General features: G+C 41.5%; 1 protein-coding gene across 1 annotated transcript; it reads left to right on the top strand.

Moving 5' to 3' along the window:
- The first annotated feature begins 248 nt into the window (after positions 1–248).
- Positions 249–4,259, top strand: tmem263 (transmembrane protein 263). Its single transcript, XM_072694567.1, has 3 exons — positions 249–483; positions 1,940–2,010; positions 2,758–4,259. The coding sequence occupies exons 2-3, from the start codon at positions 1,947–1,949 to the stop codon at positions 3,054–3,056; spliced, it is 363 nt and encodes a 120-aa protein (XP_072550668.1). The 5' UTR covers positions 249–483; positions 1,940–1,946; the 3' UTR covers positions 3,057–4,259.
- The last annotated feature ends 7,649 nt before the right edge of the window (positions 4,260–11,908 follow it).

Here is an 11,908-nt window from a genome sequence, read left to right as displayed (position 1 = left end):
GTACTCCAGCAGAAGCAGGACACACTCTTTTCTGCTCAAACAATGACTGAGCTGGTGGCCCCATAGTTTTGTGCATGCTGTGTCCTTAAAATAAAAAAAAGTGACTTACATGAATACATATCTACACAGGTATAAGTATACTAACATGAATACATGAATAAGGGGCTGGGGAATGTGTGTGTGGCGTGTGGAAGTACACGCTGTAGTTTAGCAAGTATCACACGTCACTTCCTTTCTAATGTATCCACACTGGTACTCGGTCAAAAGAGCAAAGTAGGACGCCACGTACACATCATGCAGATCCTGGACACGCAGTAGATGACTCGTCTGGCAGACCCAGCACACATCAGCGTACCTGCGGTGTGGCTGTTGAACCCTTTTGTGGGACATCAAGCCTGGTTTTGAAGCGGTGCGAGGTGGAAACAGAAGTGCTGCTGCAGAAGTTTAGCGGACGGGAAAGCCAGCTTCTCCCACCCAGCACACGTAAGTGAAGCACCCAGCCAGCTAACGTTAGGCTAGCTAGCGAGCAAGGTCGCCTGTGCTGTGTGCTGGGCCAAGCTGTGAAGTTGATGTGTTATCTAGATAGAGTTATCTAGGACTAGCTAGTTATTTTAAACAGCTGGAGACCTTTCAATACGCTCAACACACTCTCAACACACTCCCACCATATCGATCCTTCGATTTGGACAGCCAAAGTGATCGATTTAGGCTGGATAGAGTCATTGATTTAGTCATTGGCCTGCATTGTAGCGAAGAGCTGAACGATGCCAGGCTTTAAAGAGCTAGCTAACACTACCTGGCTGAGTCTGTTTGTAGTTTGTCTTGCTTGGCCAGCTAAAATGAGGAAAGTTGAAGGTTAGCTATAGACCCAACAAGTGGTCAGATGTCTTCTTCGTGAAGCTTTATGAAGCTTAATAAACTTGGTGTTTACTGTAGTTTATTGTAGTTTACTGTATAATACGCCTTTAAGCTGCCATTAGCTACATTATGTGGTGTAAAATTAGCGTTATTAGGTATTTCTGACTGTAAATTAGCCTGTTAGCTAACTAACTAGCTAACTAGCTAGCTACCCTTTCTTTTAGCTAGCTAGCTAGCTTGAAGCTCGGTGTTTACTGTAGTTAGCTAGCTAGCTTACTGTACAATGAGTCTTTTTTTTTTTTACCTTTTTGTAGCCTGTTGTTATTGTTGTACAATTAGCATTATCTAAGTACATTTGGCTGCACAATTAGTTATTTAGCTAGCTAGCATAGCTAACTAGCTAACTAGTAGCACTAGCTAGCTACCTCTTCTTGTAGCTCGGTGTTTACTGTATCTAGCTGGCTTACTGTACAATAAGCCTGATGTTAGTGCTGTGTATGTATCGTTTCAGGCCTTTCTGTACTAAATCTGTCGTTAATGAAGATTATTTTGCATATTTAAGTCCACTAGCGATCTAACTTATTATCTAAGCTACTGCCATTAGATAATGCCTACGTGTAACTGCTCTCAGCTCTCAGAGCTGTTCAGAAGTGCCTTTGGCCATTGGGTGGCACACCCACTTAGTCCAGCTAGGCACTAGTATGCCTGGGCTAACTAAAATGTCCCAAAAAAAGACCTTAAATACTCAAGCATTGTTTTAGCCCTGTATATCCTCTGTGTTATGGTCTTTTGTGCAGTGCTATCTTCCATCTGTTTACTGTAGTGGAACAAATCTTCGTCTGCAGGTCCCCTTATTTTAGGTTAAACAGTAAAGTAGACTACATGCTGCTTTTGAATCCCCAATGTGGATTGTAACAGTGTACTGACTGGTTGCAAACTGGTCTGCCTTGTTCTGTGTTGATCTGTGCAGCACACCCTAATAGATAATTGCCCTATAGGCGTGTTTACATGCTGTCTCTCACCTGTGTCTCTGTGTACATTTCTTTCTGGTCCCCTCCCCACCCCTCCCTCCCTCCCTCAGAGAAACCATGAGCGAAGTGGACGAGCGACAGAGTGAAGTGCCTTCGTATTTAAAGGATGAACCTCCAGCAGGTAATGCTGTTAAAGTGAAGAGCGGGTTTGTGTGCAGAGGATTATGTCAGTTATACCTGGTGTGTGTGACGGCAGGAACGCTTCACATGGTGGTGCTCTTGTGTCATCCAAGACTGTCAGCCATTTCTGCGAAATCTGAATTGCCCCTGCTGCTCGCCGGTTCTCCTCTGTAATTAGACTTACAGTTGAGTCGCAGACTGTTCTTATGGTAGTTCCTCCTATGTTATTTCTGTAAATTTCATCCCTGCTGAGAAGAGACAAGCTATGGTCTTTTTTTATTCCGTAGGTCTTCTGTTTGGAACCTCTTTAGCTAAGCCGTTCCTGGATCATTTCTTGTGGAAGCTCACAGTTTGTTTTGGTCAAATATCACATGCATTTACCTCTAATGTTCATGTGATTTGTTTCTCTTTAACTGACCAGGAACTGTATTTCCCCAAAAACATTTTTTCGAGCAAGCATTACACTGATCTCTCTCTCTCCCTCCCTCCACACCAGTCAGTTTAGATAATCTTAAAACAAAGAAGTGTTTGTGGAAATTGAGCCTAGTTTTGTGTGTTGGTTTATGACACACGTGTCATACCATGAATATCCTGAACATTTAACTGAATAATATTAATTTCCTTGGCTACACTTCAGCAGTCCACAGTAAAAAGTCACTGAAACATTACATGAAGGTTGTGGTACATGTAAAAGATTTGGGGTTCGTTATCCACTAATGATAAGCTTGTGTTCTCGTCTGTCCTACAGATACCAATAAGGAGCACCCCCAGCCTCAGCCGGGCATGTTTTCCAGAGTAACTGGAGGGCTTTTCAGTGTCACCAAAGGGGCTGTTGGGGCCACTGTTGGAGGGGTGGCTTGGATTGGAGGGAAGAGCCTGGATATCACTAAAACTGCTGTCACCTCTGTCGCTTCTGTTCCTGCCATGGGGGTAGGCTTAGTAAAAGGCAGCGTGTCTGCTGTGGCTGGTGGAGTGACTGCGGTTGGCTCAGCAGTTGCTAGTAAAGTTCCCATTGGAGGAGCCAAGAAAAAGGACAAGTCTGATTGAAGTGGTTGAATTGTTGGGACTTTATTGCGTGACTCCTTAGTGGGTGTGATGGTTGGTTTCTTATTGTGCAACTCGAGTGCTGGGACCAAATCCATCTGCTAGATCTGCTTGGTCTTTAAGATGCTGACTTCAGTATGCTGGGAGCGTCCATCTACTCCTCAGACGAGGACCTCTGTTTTTGTGTGTCATGAGTGATATCTGGTGGAATACGACAAGGAGTGAATATTGCGTTCCAAGTAATGCCAAAAATATTTTCCATTTGCGAAGTATTAGTTCAGCGAGCTTAGAGGTTTGGAAATCTGTGTGAGGGACCACTGTAACACTGATGTCACGTTCCGCCAAGCCACACTGCACCAGGCTTTGTGTCAGTGACAGTAAACTCAAGGAATTCACACCCACTTGTAGCAGAGCCTGGCGGCCAAATTAACACGGGCCAAGTGTTGGATTAAGACAGACATCGGTTGGGTGCCCCTCAAGGTACTGTATGAGAAAATCTGAGACCGTGGGGGGTTGATGGCTCCGTTCCATCTGTTGGATTGATTTTGTTTGCGAGATTGCCGCCCCTGGGGTCCAAGCTGAGCCATGCCGCCCTCTCACACAGCTTTGCTCATCACTCTCTCGCTCTGTCACCTGCAACACAGAAAAAAACCCTGAGCCTACAAACACACATACACATGCACGCACACATACACACACACAGGCTCATGTGAATGTGTCTACTATGCACCTAAACAACAGCTAAAAGGTTCCATTTTCTCTGTGAACATCTGAATGCTGGTAGCAGTCTATGGTAAGAAAAACAATTTCAGATGTCTTTCTTTGGAAGTGAAATCTGTAGAAGGCAGAAGATAATGTCAGAAAAACATTTGTGTGCTCTACCGGAGCAGTGAAGGCTCTCTGTAAGGGCTGATTCACTGTACCAGATTCTGTACCAGTGTTTTCTTCCTTGCAGAAACGTTCCTAGTTGCCTTACGTGTTTTGTCTCACTTATTTCACAATTCAGATGTATTTTCACAAACCAATGCTGGTTTTATATTTTGATAAATTATGAATGAGCAGAGGCAGTATTTTTCTCCAATGTGTGTTCAATATCTTTATTTTGCTACAGCCAAAGAATGCAAATACACAGTGTGAAAAACTTTCTTAAATGCATTATTATTATTATTATTATTGACTCTTTTGTATAATAAACCATATATTCTCTCTTTGTTTTACCAGTATACATTTATTCTTTTTACACACAAATATAAAAGTCTGTTCTTGGAGATGTAATGTGAAATTAATAAATAAATAACATTCCAAAAATGTTGCTCTTGACCTCACTATAAGATGGAGAATCTTATGAGTAGTGCATACCAATCACTGATCTGGGTGTTGTAAAATATCATGTGGAGACATTTATGGTGCATATCAAGAGATCTTGTTTTTCCAAAACAGCAGTGTTGAGTTTTTGAAATACTGTGGAAAAATTAAACGATAAGCAAAGAATTATGTAAAGCTGTAAGCCGCAATGCACGGGGTCCAATCACCTTACGTGCCATTTAGGAGTAATGCACTATAGGTGGAATTACTGTTTGAGTGTCCTTTATTCACGCACATCCTCAAAACCTTGCGTGCTATTTCAGGATTTGGATAAGTAAACCAATTTCTGTGATAATCAGCAAATGTATTCTTGCTGTTGCAGGCTGTGTTGAAAGCTTAGACAAGTTAAACATGGATTATCTGTACAGTTTAGGACTAGTAGTTCTCTGGCCAGAAAGGTTTGTATTTTTAATATTTGGAACAGAACACGTGAATGTGTCTCAGTTGATATATGAATAAGGATTTATATATAAAGATATGTCACTCATTGTTGGTGGACTTTGGCAACTTTTGTGCTTTTATTGAGGCCCAATATGTGCAGAAAGGGCCAAAAACCCAAGTTTTAATGTGCTTAAATGTGTGATTTATGAAATTAAGCCAATTGGGTGTGCTGTCTGTAGAAGTTTCATGTCTCCGTGACCTATGGTTGGTTTTGGCTTGGATCCCTAATAAAATAAGCCCATGACATATTGATGTGGCATCCAATCAGCTACTTGTTCCCATGCGGTTTATGTAGTTTGTAATAAAGTGTTGTATCTTATAAAGAGTCCTTTTAAGAGTTCTTTAGTATGAACAGAGGGCCCATATAGACCCATGACAACTCATCCTTAAATGGTTGTTTGCCAGAGTTTTACGGATTGGTGAAAACCCCTCTTTCTAAGAAGCCAAAGAACTCTTTTAAAAGTCTTTTTCATAATACATGCAATTGTTCGATATCCAAAATGTGCTCAGTGTGTTGTTATTCAATGCATCATGCCGCCCTCTGCTGCCCTAAAGCAGAGTTCTAGCCAATCAACAATTTGCAGTCACTTTTAATGGAGTGTCAGTTCCAAGGTCATGCCAGATGTGAGCAGTGTGGTGCCAGCTGCTATGAGGACATGGCTACAGGGGTCTCCCCTAGACTGTCACTTCCAGAAATGGAGTCATTCCTCACGCTCCTGGTTCCTCTGCTTGGTGAGCACTTTAAAATGCGGTCTGGAAGCGAGGGCACCACCCTTGGGGTGTAGAAGTATTCGCTGCAGATTGCAGTGTTGGGACTGTAGAGTATGGGGTGGGGGGGAAGTCATGGTCATGAGTGAATAATAAGTGAGAAATGTATCGAGGTCAAGTGTTAAGGCATTCTTGAGAAACAGAAATTCTGTATCAAAGGTCAAGTGTTGAGACTTTCTTGTGAAAGACATCTGCAGGTCAGATATGTGAAATGCTGACTGGGTGCGGCTCCCTTTGCTATAAAAAAAGCCTTAATTGTATGTGTCATGGATGACAACATGGATGTTGTCAACATACCTTTGAGATTCTGGTCCATGTTGACCTGATTGTGTCTAAAGAAATGCCATGTCTCAGAAGTGTTGTTTGGTTCAGATCAGGTGACTGGGAAGACCACTGAAGAACCCTAAAGTCATTGTCATGTTCATGAATTAATTAATGAACTAATTAATGAAATAAATACTTCATGAATGAATTAATCAAATAAAATCTACTCTGATAGCCCTGAATAAAACCCATTGTAATCAATTGCCCGTAGAAGTCACTTAATTAGTTAATAGAGTCCAGCTGTGTGTAATTTAGTCCCAGTATAAATACACCTGTTCTGTGAAGGCCTCGGTGGTTTGTTCGAGAACACTACAGCAATCATGAAAACCAAGGAACTCACCAGACAGGTCAGCGATGAAGTTGTGGAGAAGTTAAAAGCAGGGTTAGGTTATAAAAACATATCCCAAGCTTTGAGCATCCCAAGAAGCACTGTTCAATGCATCATCCAAAAAAGGAGAAAGTATTCTACAACAGCAAACCTACCAAGACATGGCTGTCCATCTAAACTGACAGATCGAGCAAGGAGAGCATTGGTCAGAAAAGCAGGCCTATGGTCACTCTGGAGGAGCTGCAGAAATCCAAAGCTCAGGTGGGAGAATCTGTCCACAGGACAACTATAAGTCCTGTACTCCACAAATCTGGCCTTTATGGACGAGTGGCAAGAAGAAAACCATTGTTGAAAGACAGATGTATGAGGTGCTGTTTGCAATTTGCCACAAGCCATGTAGGGGACACAGCAAACGTGGATGAAGGTGCTGTGGTCAGATGGGACCAATATTGAACTTTATAGCCTAAATGCAAAGTGAGATGTATGGTGGAAAAGTAACACTGCTCATCACCCTGAACACACTTCCATCCCCATGGTAGTGGCAGCGTCATGCTGTGGGGAGGCTTTTCTTCAGCAGGGACAGGGAAGCTGGTCAGAATTGATGGGAAGATGGATGGAGCTAAATACAGGGCAATCCTGGAAGAAAACCTGATGGAGGCTGAGAAAGACCTGAGACTGGGACTGAAGGAGATTCACCTTCCACCAAGACAACGACCCTAAACATAAAGCCAAAGCTACAGCAGAATGTATAAGATCAGAGAATGGCCCAGTCAAAGTCCTGACCTAAATCCCATTGAGCATCTGTTTCAAGACATGAAAATTGCAGTTCACAGACACTCTCCATCCAACCTGGCTGAGCTTGAGCTATTTTGCAAAGACGAATGGACAAGAATCTCAGTCAGGAAAGTCAGGATGATTCTAAGGGCCTGTGAAAGCCCAGTGTAATATCTGTTCATTTGCTCAAACTCACTGAGATCACATTTCTTCTCCATTATGATGGTGGATGTGAAGCTGCTGGCCCATTCAGTACCTTGTGCTGGCTTGTGCAGTACGTTTATCTAACTGGCAGAGTGTTCATCTCATTCTTATTATGTTCATTGTAATGAACTGTTCCTAAATGTGTGTTTCATATAGTAAGCGATTCTCTGATCCCCTCAATCATCTTCAGACTTTGCAGGTCTTGGACTCAGACAAGGGGCCTGTTATAAAGAATGGCCCATGTCCGTTTCCAACCAACAGCAACAGCTTGAGTCACCGAGCTTGAATCTGCTCTGACAGTGTCTCTGGCAAAGGGAAAGAATTAAATGCCCCCCCTCTTCGTTCTGTCTCCACCTCCCCATCCACTCACAGGCCCATGATTCAGACAGCTATTCAGTGAATCAATAATGAGGCCAGTATGTAACTCACCATGAGCCCAGGGCTTTACACTTCAAAGACCCAATATAAGTGGCTAGGTTGTTAAAGGGGTGGACGGAGTGTTCTCTTGGGCTGTAAGAAATATAAACCACTTACCTTGACCGTTTTGGTCAGTGTGCTACTGGTGAAAAAAATGCCCTAAATAGCTCTGCTTAGACAGGCGAGGTGTTTACCAGTCCTAAGTTTGCCAGTCTCTGCAGTGATTAAATCTTCTCGTTATTGTCTCCCCTTTTGAACAATTCACAGACTGTAATGCCCCTGTGGAGGCCTGCTGATTGCAGCATTTGTATGACTTTGTAACCCCATTGAACCGAGCCACCTGCTTAGAAAATGAAATTGCATTCCCTTTAATCTTATATCAAGCCCAGGGAAAAGGCAGGTTGTTTCACACAGTGGGATATCTCTTTTTTATGTTTGAAATTAGAAGGGCGAAAGGACAGAACGTCCAACTCGGGATTGAAAAATCACAGATCACAGGTCAGAGGTGTGAGTAACATTTCAAAATCTGAAAATTGCATACAGAAATACAAAGGGAGTGTATAATCCCTCATTTATCCCCCCCCCTCCCGTGTTTAAAAGTTATCAAAACCATCACACTGGGATAACACTCACGGCTCCAGTGATTGACAGCTATGTTGAGGAGCAACCACAAATGCATTAGGAATTCCCATATGTAAAGGTTGCCGGTTCAACCCAGTACCAGCAGGATTGAACATATGTGTAAAATATGGAATATACACTGAACAGCCATAGCATTAGCTGTCATGAAGCTTCTTCATGTTTTAAAAGCATGAACAGGAACAGGGGACAAACTGTGATAGCTAGACAACTGGGTCAGAGCATCTCCAAAACACCAGGCAAGTATTGTGGGGTGTTCCCAGTATGCAGTGGTCAGTACCTACCAAAAGTGTTCCAAGAAAGGACAACCATTGAACCAGTGACAGAATCAGGGGCGCCTGAAGCTCACTGATGCTCATGGAGGCCCTACCTCACAACTTACAGGTGCTAGATACCACAGGATGCCCTCAGAGGGCTTGTGAACTCCATGCCTTTGAATGGTCAAATGTGTTGTGGTGGACCAACTCAATATTACGCAGGTGGTGAAAATGTTATGGCTGATTTGGTGTGCAAATACTTCTGATTGATGGGTAAAAGGCATTGATGTAAAGTAAATCCATTCTAGTACAAATATGTATATGGAGCAGCAATTTTCTTCATATGTGTTTTTACAAATATATGTTTATATATCTTGATATACAACTAAAATATGTGTCCCATTTTTGAAAATGGCCAATTGCAAATAATGTGGCATATATCATATATTCAATATGTAGAAAGCAAGGAACAAAGGTTTGTATGGGATAGTGACGATATGTTGTATAAGAAGAAATGGCATATATTCTAATATATTTCATATATCTGACTTCTGTATAGGTAGCAAAAAGACACTGCAGCTGCTCTACTTCTCACAGGGTGCTGAAGCCCAGCCTTCGGTTTCAGTGTGAGGAGCTGCGTAAGACAAATTGCATGGCAGGAGAGCCGACTTTGACTGAAATTGAGGAAAGTATAAATTATTTACACGCTCACACTTTGATTAATGCAGCCTTAAACAATAAGCAGCAGCGAATTGATTTCTTCTTTTTTTTCTTTTTTTAATTATTTCTGTTTATGACCCAGAGAGCAAGAAACAATCAAAGAGCTGGCTCGGCTTTGATCTCAAAAAGTCGTACCATGATTCTCACTGGAGGATGTCTCTCTCCTAGTGATACGGTTAATTGCTCCAAAGAAAACAGATCGCAAATTTCAAATTGCGGCCCTGTTTATCTCTGACTGCAAATCATTTATATCTGCACTTAATGAGGAGGCAGATTTACTGAGAAATGCTGCCATCTTTATGTGCTTTTGGCATTGCCTTTATCTTCAGAGAAGCAGCTCAGACATCAAACCCATCAATCACCATTATTGAGCTTCCAGGGGTGTGTAATTATAGACCTGCTGTAACGCAGTTCTACATATCACAGAAGAGTGTTCTGGAAAAACATCTTAAAAAACAAAGGGCCTTATTAGTCCAAGAGACAGCTCTGGAAAAAATGAAGAGACCACCCTACATTATCAGTTTTTCTGGTTTTACTATTTATAGGTAATGTGTTTAGGAAAATGAACATCTGTGTTGTATTTCATAAACCATGGACAACATTTCTCCTAAATTCTTAAAATAAATATTGCTATTTAGAGAATTCATTTGCAGAAATAACAACTGGTCAATTCATGCAAATAAATGATTATAATAATTATAATGCAAAGACATTATTATTCAAATGTAAACAGCACAGTACTAATATTTGAACTTTGAGAGCATTCAAAAATCACTATGGTGAAATTACCTTGACTGCCAGTCACAGCTTTCATGTCTTGACAGGCTCTCCACTAGTCTTTCACATTGCTGCTAGGCGACTTTATGCCATTCATAGTCTGCAAATTCAGGTAACTCAGCTTTGTTTAATGAAATGCCTGAAATAAAGTGCATGTCATACACGTAGAGATGCAAATTTAATAAAAACTATTAAGTGGTCTCCTAATTTTTTCCAGAGCTGTATATTCAAGAAATATTCAAACTACATCTAATTTGATGGTGTTACATGAGGCATAATGCACTTTACCACAAACCTCTGGTCTAAAACTACTGAAATGAAAGGGACGTGTACTTGTTTTGGATCTGTTCTTGGAATGGATCTCTTTGAAAAGGCTGCATTACAACCCGAACAACACAGGCTGGTCTAAACAAACCAGCACAGCGGAGTGCCCAGTCCTGCTTTCCTCTGCATTTGTCCGTGCATGCGGAATCCTTGAAAGGAGCACTTAAGAGCAGGACCCAGGAAACTGAGTAAACAATTCTTAGAAGGCTGATTATTTGGAACTGTCTGCAAGCACATACAGCTTCTGTCCATGAACATGTGTTGAGCGAGAGGTCAATGTTTGCAGTAACGCATGGATTTGATATTTATTATGACGTTATCTGTTGTTTTCTGTTTAGATGTTTACTAAATTTGGACAGTAATAGTAAGCCAATTTACACAAATAATTAATACACTAGATGGACAAAAGTGTTGGGACACCTGCGCATTCGTTGTTTCTTCTAAAATCAAGGGTATTAAAAAAAAAGTTTATCCTGCGTTTGTTGGAGTAACTGTCTCTACTGTCCAGGCAAGGAGGCTTTTTACTACATTACATTCAGTTACATGAACATTAATGAGATCAGGTTGTTGGATGATCGCCACCCTACCTCATCATCCTCAACTCCCCAACTCATCCCAAAAGTAGTGGATGAAGCTCCATAACCACTATCCCAGAGAACACAGTTCCACTGCTCCACAGTTCAGTGCTGGGGGGCTTTATACCTCTCTAGCCCAGGCCTGACATTAGGCATAGTGCCATTAGCTTCATGTTTATCTGCTCCAGAGAGTCCTATTCTATTGGCTATACTTCTCTACAGGGACTAGACAAGCTGTGTGTGTATGTGTATTTGCATGTCTGTGTCTGCAATACGTGCAACTTAAGGTAGCTTATTGCATTCATTACAAAGGGAGTCCACAAACATTTGGACATAGAGTGTACTGTATCTGTAGAATTATTTCTGTAGGATATTAGTATGATTCACATTTAGGGGGTAAAATGTGGTTAAACCGGACCGAGTAGAACATGCCTTTGATTATTTTCTTATATTCTCATTGCAATATCATTCGTAAATTTTGATAATCAAGATTCACCCATGAAGACCATAAAAGTACTTGTTTTTGTACCATAAAAGTGACCTTCTGCATCCTAGGTGTAGGTAGGACTTTAAGTTGTATGTATAAGAAAGAGTGCATATCCCTGTGGAAGGTTATTTCATACACATCTTCTTCAGAAACATACAATATACACTGCTCAGCCATAACATTAGTACCAGGTTAGTGAAGTGAAAAACATTGATTTTCTTCATCTTCATCATTTCTTAAGCAGGAAAAAATGGGCAAGCATAAGAATTTGAGACGCTTTCACAAGAGCTTAATTGCGATGGCTAGACAACGGGGTCAAAGCATCTCCAAAACATCAGGCAGATCTTGTTGGGTTTTCCAGGATGCATCTGGCAATGACTGACAGAAAAAGGACAACTGGTGAACCAACGACAGGGTCATGGGCACCAAAGGCTCATTGATGTGATCCATGGAGG

Source organism: Salminus brasiliensis, chromosome 13 (genome assembly GCF_030463535.1).
Source record: "Salminus brasiliensis chromosome 13, fSalBra1.hap2, whole genome shotgun sequence".
In the NCBI taxonomy this organism is placed as follows: Eukaryota; Metazoa; Chordata; class Actinopteri; order Characiformes; family Bryconidae; genus Salminus; species Salminus brasiliensis.
Note: the sequence above shows the minus strand (reverse complement) of the source record. Positions and strands in the feature narration are given on the sequence as shown.